This window comes from Mustelus asterias, chromosome 25 (genome assembly GCF_964213995.1).
Source record: "Mustelus asterias chromosome 25, sMusAst1.hap1.1, whole genome shotgun sequence".
Taxonomy (NCBI): Eukaryota; Metazoa; Chordata; class Chondrichthyes; order Carcharhiniformes; family Triakidae; genus Mustelus; species Mustelus asterias.
The window spans coordinates 40,025,474-40,040,326 of record NC_135825.1 but is presented as its reverse complement, the minus strand read 5'-3'; the positions used below and the strand labels follow the sequence as shown (position 1 = coordinate 40,040,326).

Genomic DNA, 14,853 nt, shown 5'->3' with positions numbered 1-14,853 from the left:
TGCATACAGATGCGCGTGCATGCGTGCATACGCGCATGTTAACACTGTACCTGTGCTACTGTAGAAACACGTTTTGTGCATTTTGCCCATGAATAGTTCCAATCCAATGATGGCGTAGATGATGATCATGAATAGCACCAGCAGAGCAATGTGTAGCAGGGGAACCATGGCCTTGATGATCGAGTTTAAAACCACTTGTAAACCTGAAGAAACAGAGATCGTGAGTACACAGCAGGCTCCAGCTCAGCGAGCACACAGCATATACACAGCAACCATTTGCATTCCTAACTTCTTGCTGTACCTGCAGGCTTGGTTTCCGTGACTTGTGTACTTGGACACCCAAGTCCTTTTGTACATCAATATTTCCCAATCTATCACCACTTAAATAATATTCTGCCATTCAGTTTCTCCGTCCGAAGTGGATAATTTACATTATGCTGCATTTACCGTGTATTTGCACATTCACTGAACTTGTCTAAATCACCTTGAAATCTCTTGACATCCTCCTAACCATTCACCAAGCTTTGTGTCGTCAGTAAACTTGGAAATATTACTTTTGATTCCCTCATCAAATCACAGATGTATATTGTGAATATTTGGAGCCCAAGCATTGATCTCTGCAAGACCCTATGAGTTTACTCTTGCCACTTCGAAAATGACCCATTTATTCTTACTCTCTGCTAACAAATATCTCACCCCAATCCCATATGTTTCAATTTTGCACACTAACCTCTTATGTGGGACTATATCAGAAGCTTTTTGAAAGTCCAAATACACCACATCCACTGGTTTACCCTTTTCGATTCTACTAGTTACATCCTCAAAATAAAAAAGAGTAGGTTTGTCAAACATGATTTCTCTTTCATAAATCCATGCTGACTTTGTTTAATTCCATTGATATTTTCGAAATGTCCTGTTATCACATCCTTTATAATACTCTGGCATTGTCCCTCCTACTGACATTAGGTTAACAGGTCTATAATTACCTGTTTTCTCCTTCCCTCATTTTACATTTACATTTGCCACCCTCCAATCTGCCAGGACTGTTCCAGAATCTACAAAATTTTAGAAGAAAAGAGCTCATGGTGTTGGGAATAATAAGTTAACATGGATAGATGATTGGCTCGCTAACAGGAAACAGAGAGGTGGAATAAATGGGTCACTTTCAAATTGGCAACTGAATCGAGTGGAGTTCCACAGAGATCAGTACTGAGGCCTCAAATATTAATGATCCATATTAATGACTTCGATGAAGAGACCAATTGCATTACACCCAAATTTGCTGACCATTCAAGGAAACAAATTGTGAGGAAGATCAAAACCTGTGACAGAATGTGGTTAGAGTAAGTCTTTGTCTATATGTGCCCTGTTTGTGAACCCAACTCTCCACTCACCTGATGAAGGAGCAGCGCTCCGAAAGCTCGTGATACCAAATAAACCTGTTGGACTTTAATCTGTTGTGAGACTTCTTACTATAGTTAGAATAACTGAGTGGGCAAAGATATAGAAGGTGCAGTATAATGTAAAAAATGTGAGCTTGTCTTCTGTCAGAGATGGATTGAAAAACAGAATTTAGGTGGAGAGAAATGGCAGAATGCCACAGTAGAGAAGTACTTCGGTGTCCTCGTACATGAATCACAAAAAGTTAGCTTTACAGGTAATTCGAAAGGAAATTGAAATGTTGGCCCTTATTGCAAGGGGGGTGGAGTATAAAATTAGGCAAGCCTTGCGACAACTGTACAGGGCATTGCTGAGACTTCATCTGGGGTTCTTGCTTAAAGAGACATATACTGCATTGGAAGCAGTTCAGAGAAGGCTCACAAGGCTGATTCCTAGATTGAAGGGTTCATCTTATGAGGAAAGGTTGAATAGGTTGGGCCTATACTCACTGAAATTAAGAACACGAAGAGGTGATCTTTATGAAACAGGTAAAGATTCTGAGCTCGGTTGGCAGGGTGGAGATTAAGAGGATGGTTTCCCCTTGTGAAGTATCATGAACTAGGGAGGACAGTTTCAAATAAAGGGCCTTTCATTTCAATTGAGTCGGAATTTCTTCTCTGAATGTTGTTAATCTTTGGAATTCTCTCCCTCAGAGTGACGGAGACTGGGTCATTGAATATATTTAAGCCCGAATTAAATAGTCTTTTGCTCTACGACGGACTCAAGGGTTATGGGGAGGCAGGATTTGATTTGATTTATTTTTGTCACATGTATTGGCAAACAGTAGAAAGTATTGTTTCTTGAGCACTATACAGACAAAGCATACCATTCGTAGAGAAGGAAAGGAGAGGATGCAGAATGTATGTTACAGTCACAGCTAGGGTGGAGAGACAGATCAACTTAATGCAAGGTAGATTCATTCAAAAGTCTGATGGCAGCAGGGAAGAAGTTGTTCTTGAGTCGGAGTTAATCGGATCAGCCATTATCTTCGTCCATCGCAGTAGCAAAGCACTGAATTGCTTACTCCTGATGTCCTATGTTCTTATGACCCTTACCCTGAATCAACAGCCATTGAAATTGCTTGCTGGAATTAAAAGTAACTCTTGTGTACTTACTGGGAACACCCGATACCAAACGTAGCGGCCTCAATACACGGAATGCTCGAAGGGCCTTCACATCAAAGCCTGCATTCTTTGCTGATGGGCTGAGATGTTCCAAAACGATAGTGCAGAGTCTGGAAGGGAAGAGGCAAGTGGATCAGTGAGACTCGGCGACAAGAGGCAGGTCAATCACACTCACGGAATTAACAGTCAATCTAATAAAAGGAGGAAACATTCTGCTTCACTACAATCTCTCCCTCCACTGCTCCTCCGGTAATCACTCCCCATGATTGCTGCCTCCTCCTCGCCCTCACCCCCCCCTCTCCCAGCCCCCCCTCCCCATTCCCCTCCCCTGCCTGTCCCCATTCCCCTCCCTCTCCTTCACGCCTCCCCTCCCTCTCGCCCCCTCCCCCCCACCCCACTCCCCCTTGCGCCCCTTCCCCCTATCGTTCCCCTCCCCATCACCCCTCCTCCCCCCACTCCCCCCCCTCCCCGCCCCCAACACCCCCCACTCTCACCTCCTCCCCCTATTCTCGACACCCATTCTCACCACACTCCCCCACACCCACACCCCCTCTCTCAACCCACACTACCCCCTCTCACCCTCCCTCCCCCTCTCTTGCCACCACTCCCCCTCTCTCGACCCCCCCTACTCCTCCCCTCTCGACCCCCCTACTCATCCCCTCTCGACCCCCCTACTTCTCCCCTCCCCATTGCCTCCCCTCCTCCTCCACCCCCTACCCCCACTCTCCCCCTCCTCCCCCCTCATAATCACCCCCACCTCCTCCTCCCCCCTCGCAATCGCCCCCTCCTCCTCCCCTGGCAATCGCCCCCTCCTCCTCCTCCTCCTCCCCCTCCTCCTCCCCCCTCGCAATCGCCCCCTCCTCCTCCCCTGGCAATCGCCCCCTCCTCCTCCCCCCTCGCAATCGCCTCCTCCTCCTCCTCCCCCCTCGCAATCGCCCCCTCCTCCTCCTCCTCCCCCCTCGCAATCTCTCCCTCCTCCCCCCCTCGCAATCTCTCCCTCCTCCCCCCATCGCAATGTCTCCCTCCTCCCCCCTCGCATTCTCTCCCTCCTCCCCCCTCGCATTCTCTCCCTCCTCCCCCCCTCGCATTCTCTCCCTCCTCCCCCCCTCGCAATCTCTCCCTCCTCCCCCCCTCGCAATCTCTCCCTTTCCTGGTCACTTGGTGGGCCGAAGGGCCTGTTTCCTGTGAACAAAGAACAATATAGCACAGGAACAGGCCCTTCAGCCCTCCAAGCCCGCGCCGCTCCCTGGTCCAAACTAGACCATTCTTTTGTATCCCTCCATTCCCACTCCGTTCATGTGGCTATCTAGATAAGTCTTAAACGTTCCCAGTCTGTCCGCCTCCACCACCTTGCCCGGCAGCGCATTCCAGGCCCCCACCACCCTCTGTGTAAAAAACGTCCTTCTGATATCTGTGTTAAACCTCCCCCCCTTCACCTTGAACCTATGACCCCTCGTGAACGTCACCACCGACCTGGGAAAAAGCTTCCCACCATTCACCCTATCTATGCCTTTCATAATTTTATACACCTCTATTAGGTCACCCCTCATCCTCCGTCTTTCCAGTGAGAACAACCCCAGTTTACCCAATCTCTCCTCATAACTAAGCCCCTCCATACCAGGCAACATCCTGGTAAACCTCCTCTGTACTCTCTCTAAAGCCTCCACGTCCTTCCGGTAGTGTGGCGACCAGAACTGGGCGCAGTATTCCAAATGCGGCCGAACCAACGTTCTATACAACCGCAACATCAGACCCCAACTTTTATACTCTATGCCCCGTCCTATAAAGGCAAGCATGCCATATGCCTTCTTCACTACCTTCTCCACCTGTGTCTTCACCTTCAAGGATCTGTGGACTTGCACACCCAGGTCCCTCTGCGTATCTACACCCTTTATGGTTCTGCCATTTATTGTATAGCTCCCCCGTACGTTAGTTCTACCAAAATGCATCACTTCGCATTTATCAGGATTGAACTCCATCTGCCATTTCTTTGCCCAAATTTCCAGCCTATCTATATCCTTCTGTAGCCTCTGACAATGTTCCTCACTATGCTGTACATAAACCTCCTTCTTCACTGAGTTATCAGTTTGTCTGAAATTTTGCTGTACCTCATCTCCTCTCTTATTCCCCTGAATCATGGCTCATGGTAAAGTATTCCTTTATTCATCCAATAACGAGACAAATGACCGAGTTCAAGGGATCAGAGCAGGAATCCTCTCCAGAACCAGGTCTGGGATAGTCTGCTGGCATGTGGCCCTCTCTCTTCAGTAACCAATCTCATTGTATGCAAGTTCCATGTTCCAAAATAATATGTGATTTTATGCACAGGACATATACGACTGGACAGCAAAATGCACAGCCCGGTGAAACCGACAATATACAATTCAAAACTGTATCAGATAATAAATCTGCTGATTGATTTCCTCCTTCATGTGAACTTGTTACAATCCCCTGCAGTGGCCCAGCATAAAAATCTGCTCACTCTTTAGCTGTCTGAATTAATACAGACTGTGTCAGCTCAAAGTAGCCCTGCTAACACAGGCTGGCCTCATGTGAAGGAAATTCTCAGGAAAATGCTGCATCTCTCATTGTAACATTAGATCAAACAGCTGGTTCCATATTGAAAGAATAGTCAAACGTTGACAAGATCGATGCAATAAAATGAACAATCCCAATTATATTTCAGAGAGCGCATTTTATTAGTCATGTTAACTCTTCCAAACTGTCAGCAACTCAGTGGGGAAGTGCTATTACACAGGAGCCAGAAGATTGCAAGTTCAAGTCTCACTCCAGAAACTTGGCATTAGTGTGGTACGGAGGAAGTGCTAAACTGTTGGATAAGACATCAAACAAAGGCCTTGTCTGCCGTCTCAAGTGTTTCTTAAACATCCCAGGGCCACAATCGGAAAACAGGAGGAGACAACTCCTCTGTGTCTAGTCGTTATTTGTCATAGAAACTAAAAGCAGGAGCAGTCCATTTGGCTCTTCGAGCCTGCTCCGCCATTCACCTTGATCATACTGATCATCGAATTCAATATCCTGATCTCCCCTTTCTCCCATATCCCTTGATCCCTTTAGCCCCAAGAGCTATATCTAATTTCTTCTTGAAATCAGACAACGTTTTGGCCTCAACTGCATTCTGTGATCGTGAATTCCACACATTCACCACCCTCTGGGTGAAGAAATTTCTCCTCACCTCAGTTCTAAAAGGTTTACCCCTTATCCTCAAACTATGACCCCTAGTTCTGGACTCCCCCACCATTGAGAACACTCTTTCTGAATCTACCCTGTCTAACCCTGTTAGAATTTTATAAGTTTCTATGAGATCCCCTCTCACTCTTCTAAACTCCAGTGAATATAATCCTGACCGATTTAGTCACCTGCCAGACCTGCCATTTCAAAAATCAGCCTGGTAAACCTTCGCTGTACGCCCTCTATGGCAAGGACATCCTTCCTCAGATAAGAACACCAAAGCTGCACACAATACTCCAGGTGTGGCCTCACCAACGTCCTATACAATTGCAGCAAAACATCCCTATCCCTATACTTAAATCCTCTCGCTATGAAGGTTGACAAACCATTTGCCTTCTTTACTGCCTGCTGTACCTGCGCGCTTACTTTCAGCGACTGATAATTTACACCGTCTTCCTATTAGTTCTACCAAAGTGGATAACCTCACATCTATCCAAATTATACTGCAACTGCCGTGCATCTGCTCACACACTCAGCCTGCCCAAATCATGCTGAAGCAGCTTTGCATCCTCTTCACAGCTCACCCTCACACCCAATTCTGAATCATCTGCAAATTTGGAGATAATACATTCAGTTCTCACTTCCAAATCATTAATATATAATGTGAACAGTTGGGGTCCCAGCACAAATCCCTGCAGAATCCCACTTAATCACTGCCTGCTCATCAGAAAAAAGACCCATTTATGCCAACTCTTTGCTTCCTATCTGCGAACCAGCTTTCTATCCATCTCAAGGCATTACCTGCAGTCCCATGTGCTTTAACTTGTCTCTCAACCAACATCACTAAAACAGATTATCTGGGCATTATCTCAATGCCGCTTGTGGGATCTTGCTTTGCACATTGGCTGCCACATTTTCTGCATTAGAACAGTAACTACGGCAGTGATTCTCCCATCGCGACCCGCAACTTTTCTGTCAGGTCGGAGTGGGAGATGCGCGTCTCCGGCCTCGAACAAGGATCTGCGCATGCGCATCTCCCAGAGCCAGTGAACAGTCGCCGGTCAGACCAGCAGAAAGGCAGGTAAGGAATTTAAATCTTTTTTGAATGTATTTGAAATATATTTACTAGCTCATTGTTGGGTCCCAATTGAATCTCCCACCCCGCCAGGAGTACTTCATTCTGACGGGGTTCAGACTCGCTCCCCATGTTTGGGGAACTAGTGGGAGACCCTGCCGGAATGAAAGGGGGGGGGGCAATCTGGGTCCCCCAGAGGATTGGGCGGCGGGGAGTGGTGCCCCTGGGCAGTGCCAGCCTGTGTCCCCGGCACTGCTCAAGGGGCAAAGTGCCCATGCCCAGGAGGCACCTTGGCACTGCCCAGCAGGCATTGGACATTGCCAAGGGGGGGTGGGGCCTATTATGGGCAGGGTCTAGAGGGAGATCGGTGGAGGTGGGGATCCCGCTGCCACCCTGCAGACAGGATCTGTCTGGGATGGAGGGAGGGGCAGTGATTGGGGCGGCTGAGGAGGGGGGCACTGTTCATCGGGGCGCTCTGGGGCAGGGGGTCGGGGTGGCCCAGGAATTGCTGTGGGGGCCGCTGGAGGTCAGCACTACGGGGGCCCTAGGCTGCCGTAGAAGCTGAACTGAGAAAACAGAGGGGATTTAGAACAATTCTTCCACCAATTCGCGGTAGCACAGGGCGGCACGGTAGCACAGTGGTTAGCATTGCTGCTTCACAGCCCCAGGGACCTGGGTTCGATTCCCGGCTTGGGTCACTGTCTGTGTGGAGTTTGCACATTCTCCTCGTGTCTGCGTGGGTTTCCTCCGGGTGCTCCGGTTTCCTCCCACAGTCCAAAGATGTGCGGGTTAGGTTGATTGGCCATGCTAAAATTGCCCTTTAGTGTCCTGAGATGCGTAGGTTAGAGGGATTAGTGGGTAAAATATGCAGGGATATGGGGGTAGGGCCTGGGTGGGATTGTGGTCGGTGCAGACTCGATGGGCTGAATGGCCTCTTTCTGTCCTGTAGGGTTTCTATGAATTCAGCACTTTTGGGAGAATCGTGGCCTACATTTCAAAAAAACACTTCCTTGGCTGCTTCAGGACATCCTGAGTATTTCCCTGTTAAAAAATGGTTTGGTGTTCACCTCTTACATTTTTGATAAGGCAAAATGTGAGTTTAAAAACTCCACACAGAATAAGGTACAAAGACTATTTCCTTGGGTGGATGGAGCTATTACAAGGGGGCATAACTATAGGGTTCGTGGTGGGAGATATAGGAAGGATATCAGAGGTAGGTTCTTTACGCAGAGAGTGGTTGAGGTGTGGAATGGACTGCCTGCAGTGATAGTGGAGTCAGACACTTTAGGAACATTTAAGCGGTTATTGGATAGGCACATGGAGCACACCAGGATGATAGGGAGTGGGATAGCTTGATCTTGGTTTCAGATAAAGCTCGGCACAACATCGTGGGCCGAAGGGCCTGTTCTGTGCTGTACTGTTCTATGTTCTATGTTTGCCACATTGAAGCAGTTAATTAAAACTGGAGAGTGAATATTCTGTGTGAATAAACAGACCATTCATCACTGATAATCATGGGACTTACCCAACAAAAACGATCACAAAATCCAGTACATTCCAGAAGTTTCGGAGATAGGCATCTGGATGAAACAGGAATCCATATACAATGATTTTCAAAATCGCTTCAATTGTGAATACGATCAGGAAAATATATTCAACCTTTTCCTACAACAAAACAAGAGAATGAGAAAGAGATGCAACAGGTGCTGGAATCCCGCCAATCCAATCTGAGACAATAAACAGTTGACAAATTCACCGGCAATGCTCTTGCAATCAATAGCTATGCAAATATATGCTCCAGAGAATGCCAATATATCGAAGGAGGAAGTGAGAAGTATCCGAAATTGCATTACGGTAGAGAATTCCCAGGAGCTGGATGGGAATTATCCCAGGTTACTGTGAGCGGCAAGGGAAGAAATAGCTGGGGGCCTTAACAGATATCTTCACATCCTCTTTGACCACAAGCGAGGTTCCAGAGGACTGGAGAATAGCCAATATTGTTCCCTTCTTTAAAAAAGGAAGCAGGAATAATCCAGGAAACTATAGGCCGGTGACCCTGACATCAGTGGTCAGGAAGCTTTTGGACAAGATATTGAGGGACAGGATATATGCACATTTGAAAGAAAATGGACAAACAGCATGGTTTTGTATGGGGAAGGTCATGTCTCACCAACTTGATTGAGTTTTTTGAAGAGGTGAAAAGATAATTGATTGGGGAAGGGCTGTGGATTTATGGACTTTAGTAAGGCATTTGACAAGGTCCCACATGGCAGACTGGTACAAAAACTAAAGTCACGTGGGATTCGGGGTGGAATGGCTAGATGGATACAGAACTGACTTGTTCACAGAAGATAGAGAGTAGCAGTGGGTGTTTTACAGAATGGAGATCTGTAGCTAGTGGTGTTCCGCAGGGATCAGTACTGGAACTTCTGTTGTTTGCAGGATATATAAATAATCTGGAGGAAAATGTGGGTGGCCTGATTAGTAAATTTGCACATGACACAAAGATTGGTGGATAGTGCCGGGATTGTCAGAGGATACAACAGGATATGGATACATTGGAGACTTGGAAATGGCAGATGGAATTTAATCCAGACAAATGCGAGATGATGCATTTTGGAGGATCAAATTTAGATGTGAGTATATGGTAAATAGCAGAACCCTTAGGAACATTAACATACGGAGGGATCTGGGTGTGCAGGTCCACAGTTCCCTAAAAATGGCAACACAGATAGCAAGGTGATTAAGGCGACACTGAATATAAGCGTTGGGAAATCATGTTGCAGCTATATAATAGAAACATAGAAACATAGAAAACTACAGCACAAAACAGGCCCTTCGGCCCCACAAGTTGTGCCGAACATATACCTACCTTTTAGGCCTACCTGTTACCCTCCATCCTATTAAGTCCCATGTACTCATCCAGGAGTCTCTTAAAAGACCCTATTGAGTTTGCCTCCACCACCACTGACGGCAGCCGATTCCACTCACCCATCACCCTCTGTGTGAAAAACTTCCCCCTAACATTTCCCCTGTACCTACCCCCCAGCACCTTAAACCTGTGTCCTCTCGTAGCAGCCATTTCAGCCCTGGGAAAAAGCCTCAGAGTCCACCCGATCTATGCCTCTCAACATCTTATACACCTCAATTAGGTCTCCTCTCATCCTACGTCTCTCCAAGGAGAAAAGACCGAGCTCCCTCAGCCTATCCTCAGAAGGCATGCCACTCAATCCAGGCAACATCCTTGTAAATCTCCTCTGCACCCTTTCAATACCTTGGTTAGGCTGCATCTGGAGTATTGTGTGCAGTTCTGGTCACCACACTACCAGAAAGTAGCTTTGCAGGGAGTGCAAAGCAGGTTCACCAGGATGTTGCCTGGACTTGAAGGTGTTGCCTAAGAAGAGAGGTTGAATAAATTAGGATTGTTTTCACTGGACGAACAGAGGCTGAGGGAACACCTGATAGAGGTCTGTGAAATTATGAGGCGCACTGACAGGCGGGGGGGCCAGAGAGGGCGGCAGTGGGGGCAGGGACGGGGGCAGGGGGAGGGGGGCGGGGGAGGGGGGGGGCGGGGGAAGGGGGGCGGGGGAGGGGGCGGGGGGGAGGGGGGCAGGGGGAGGGGCGGGGAGGGGTGGGGGTGGGGGAGGCGGGGACGGGGACGGGGGCGGCAGGGACAGGGGCGGGGGAGGCGACGACGGGGACGGGGGCGGCGACGGTGGGGACGGGGGCGGCGGGGACGGGGGCAGCGACGGTGGGAACGGGGACGACGGGGACGGGGGCGGCAGGGACGGGGGCGGCAGGGACGGGGGCGGCACCAACCACAACCCCACCCAGGCACCTATTCCCGTAACCCCAAGCTAGTCCCCCTGACACTAAGGGACAATTTAGCATGGCCTATTAACCTAACCTGCACATCTTTGGACTGTGGGAGGAAACCAGAACACCCGAAGAAAACCCACGCAGACACAGGGAGAACATGCAGACTCTGCACAGACAATGACCCAAACCGGGAATCGAACCCGGGTCCTTGGCGCTGTGAGGCTGCAATGTTAACCACTGTGCCATCATGCCTCAAAATGGAAATGTCAGGAGTGGGATTTGAACCCACGCCCCTTGAAAGGGGCCAGAATTCACCAGGCTTACACAAGGCAAGGAATCACACTCCGTGAGTCTGGCACCTTAGACCACTCGGCCATCCTGACAACTTCCGTGTTTGTCCTTAAAATCACATCAGCTGGTTTCAAATGGAGATGCTTCAGCTTTTGCTGGTATGTAGTCTCAGGAATTGAAGATACAACCACCAGCATCAACCCTCATCCTAATAGGTTGTCCACTTGAGAATTACCCAGAATCTGTGATTCACCCTGTATGGATAAGATGTTTAGTTGAAGCTCTTCATCATATTTCTGGACATTTTTTTTCACGGTCGTAATTCTTTTCTTCCATGTTTCAAATGGTTTTTGCAGAATGCATGTTGCTCTTCTTCTTGAAGCTACACAGATTCTTCTTCTGAGTATTCTTCTCGGAGGAAGTTAGAAACAGATAGAACATAGAACAACTACAGCACAAAACAGGCCCTTCAGCCCCACAAGTTGTGCCGAACATATCCCTCCCTTTGAGGCCTACCTGTAACCCTCCATCCTATTAAGTCCCATATACTCATCCAGGAGTCTCTTAAAAGACCCTATTGAGTTTGCCTCCACCACCACTGACGGCAGCCGATTCCACTCGCCCACCACCCTCTGTGTGAAAAACGTCCCCTAACATTTCCCCTGTATCTACCCCCCAGCACCTTAAACCTGTGTCCTCTCGTAGCAGCCATTTCCACCCTGGGAAAAAGCCTCTCAACATCTTCTTTACCTCAATTAGGTCTCCTCTCATCCTACGTCTCTCCAAGGAGAAAAGACCGAGCTCCCTCAGCCTATCCTCATAAGGCATGCCACTCAATCCAGGCAACATCCTTGTAAATCTCCTCTGCACCCTTTCAATCTTTCCCACATCCTTCCTGTAATGAGGCGACCAGAACTGAGCACAGTACTCCAAGTGGGTCTGATGAGGGTCTTATATAGCTGCATCATTATCCCCGGACTCCTAAACTCAATCCCGCGATTGATAAAGGCCAGCACACCATACGCCTTCTTAACCACCTCCTCCACCTGCGGGGTCGATTTTAGAGTCCTATGGACCCGGACCCCAAGGTCCTTCTGATCCTCTACAGTACTAAGAGTCTTTCCCTTTATATTGTACTCCTTCATCCCATTTGACCTGCCAAAATGGATCACTACGCATTTATCTGGGTTGAAGTCCATCAGCCACTTCTCCGCCCAGTCTTGCATCCTATCGATGTCCCTCTGTAACTTCTGACATCCCTCCAGACTATCCACAACCCCACCAACCATCGTGTCGTCGGCAAACTTACCAACCCATCCCTCCACTTCCTCATCCAGGTCATTTATGAAAATGACAAACAGCAAGGGTCCCAGAACAGATCCCTGGGGCACACCACTGGTGAACGACCTCCATTTAGAAAAAGACCCATCTATACACACTCTCTGCCTCCTTTGGGCAAGCCAGTTCTGGACCCACAGGGCAGCAGCCCTTGGATCCCATGCCCTCTCACTTTTTCCAGAAGCCTTGCATGGGGGACCTTATCGAATGCCTTGCTAAAATCCATATAAACCACATCTACCGTTTTCCCTTCGTCAATGTGTTTAGTCACATTTTCAAAGATCTCCACCAGGCTCGTAAGGCACGATCTGCCTTTGACAAAGCCATGCTGAGTATTCTTGAGCATAGTAAACCTCTCTAAATGCTCATAAATCTTGTCCCTCAGGATCTTCTCCATCGGCTTACCAACCACTGAGGTTAGACTCACCGGTCAGTAATTTCTTGGGCTATCCCTATTCCCCGTCTTGAAAATAGGAACCACATCCGCAATCCTCCAATCCTCCGGTACCTCTCCCGTCTCCATCGACGACGCAAAGATCATCGCCAGCGGCTCTGCAATCTCTTCCCTCGCCTCCCACAGTAACCTGGGGTACATCCCATCCGGACCCGGCGACTTATCTATCTTGATGCCATTCAAAGATTCCAGCACAACCTCTTTGTTAAAGTCCACATGCTCAATCTTTTCAGTCCACCGCAAGCCCGCAGTACATCCACCCAGGTCCTTTTCCTCTGTGAAAACCGAGGCAAAATACTCATTAAGCACCTCTGCCATTTCTACTCGTTCCGTACAGACTTTCCCGCCTTCACCTTTTATAGGCCCTATTCCTTCACGTCTCATCCTTTTACTCTTCATACATTTATAGAACGCCTTAGGGTTTTCCTTCATCATAAGAACATAAGAAATAGGAGCAGGAGTAGGCCATCTAGCCCCTCAAGCCTGCCCCGCCATTCAACAAGATCATGGCTGATCTGAAGTGGATCAGTTCCACTTACCTGCCTAATCCCCATAACCCCTAATTCCCTTACTGATCAGGAATCCATCTATCCGTGATTTAAACATATTCAACGAGGTAGCCTCCACTACTTCAGTGGGCAGAGAATTCCAGAGATTCACCACCCTCTGAGAGAAGAAGTTCCTCCTCAACTCTGTCCTAAACTGACCCCACTGTATTTTGAGGCTGTGCCCTCTAGTTCTAGTTTCCTTTCTAAGTGGAAAGAATCTCTCCACCTCTACCCTATCCAGCCCCTTCATTATCTTATAGGTCTTTATAAGATCCCCCCTCAGCCTTCTAAATTCCAACGAGTACAAACCCAATCTGCTCAGTCTCTCCTCATAATTAACACCCCTCATCTCTGGTATCAACCTGGTGAACCTTCTCTGCACTCCCTCCAAGGCCAATATATCCTTCCGCAAATAAGGGGACCAATACTGCACACAGTATTCCAGCTGCGGCCTCACCAATGCCCTGTACAGATGCAGCAAGACATTTCTGCTTTTATATTCTATCCCGCTTGCGATATAGGCCAACATCCCATTTGCCTTCTTGATCACCTGTTGCACCTGCAGACTGAGTTTTTGCTTCTCATGCACAAGGACCCCCAGGTCCCTCTGCACAGCAGCATGTTGTAATTTCTTTCCATTTAGATAATCATCCAATTTGCTATTATTTCTTCCAAAGTGAATAACCTCGCATTTGTCAACGTTATACTCCATCTGCCAGATCCTCGCCCACTCACTCAGCCTGTCCAAATCTCTCGGCAGACCTTCTATGCCCTCCACACGATTCACTTTTCCACTTATCTTTGTGTCGTCTGCAAACTTTGTTACCCTACACTCAGTCCCCTCCTCCAGATCGTCTATATAAATGGTAAATAGTTGAGGCCCCAGTACCGATCCCTGCAGCACTCCACTAGTTACCATCTGCCAACCAGAAAAGCACCCATTTATTCTGACTCTCTGCTTCCTGTCGGATAGCCAATCCCCAATCCGCGCTAACACCCTACCCCCAACTCCGTGTGACCCAATCTTCTTCAGCAACCTTTTGTGAGGCACCTTATCAAACGCCTTTTGGAAATCCAAAAACACCGCATCCACCGGTTCCCCTCCGTCAACCGCACTCGTCACATCTTCATACAAATCCAACAAGTTCGTCAAGCACGACTTTCCCCTCATGAATCCATGCTGCGTCTGCTTAATCGAACCATTCTTATCCAGATGGCCTGCTATTTCTTCTTTAATGATTGGTTCCAGCATTTTCCCAACTACAGACGTTAAGCTGACCGGCCTGTAGTTACCCGCCTTTTGCCTATTTCCTTTTTTAAACAGCGGCGTAACATTAGCCGTTTTCCAATCCACTGGCACTACCCCAGAATCCAACGAATTTTGATAAATAACCACTAACGCATCCGCTATTACCTCTGACATTTCTTTCAGTACCCTGGGATGCATTCCATCCGGGCCCGGGGACTTGTCCACCTTCAGTTCCATTAGTCTACCAAGCACTGCCTCCCTGGTAACATTAATTGTATTGAGTACCTCTCCTCCTACCAACCCTCTATCGTTAATATTCGGTA

General features: G+C 48.2%; 1 protein-coding gene and 1 non-coding gene across 7 annotated transcripts in view; both read right to left on the bottom strand.

The window, feature by feature from the left end:
- Window positions 1–14,853, bottom strand: part of LOC144511902 (voltage-dependent L-type calcium channel subunit alpha-1S-like) — an 841,603-nt gene that overhangs the window by 821,392 nt on the left and 5,358 nt on the right. For all 6 annotated transcript variants that reach the window (XR_013500922.1, XR_013500923.1, XM_078242345.1 and 3 more), the window contains exons 2-4: window positions 8,357–8,496; window positions 2,556–2,674; window positions 51–203 (exon numbers count right to left, since the gene is read on the bottom strand). Coding sequence is in view for 4 of the 6 variants with exons in the window: in XM_078242345.1 (XP_078098471.1) it covers window positions 51–203; window positions 2,556–2,674; window positions 8,357–8,496 (412 nt within the window). In the remaining 2 variants the exon portion in view is untranslated. The remainder of the gene's footprint in view (window positions 1–50; window positions 204–2,555; window positions 2,675–8,356; window positions 8,497–14,853) is intronic.
- On the bottom strand, window positions 10,915–11,033 carry trnav-cac (transfer RNA valine (anticodon CAC)). The gene is made up of 2 exons: window positions 10,996–11,033; window positions 10,915–10,960 (listed from the first exon to the last, which is right to left on the bottom strand). It is a non-coding gene; the product is annotated as a tRNA-Val (tRNA).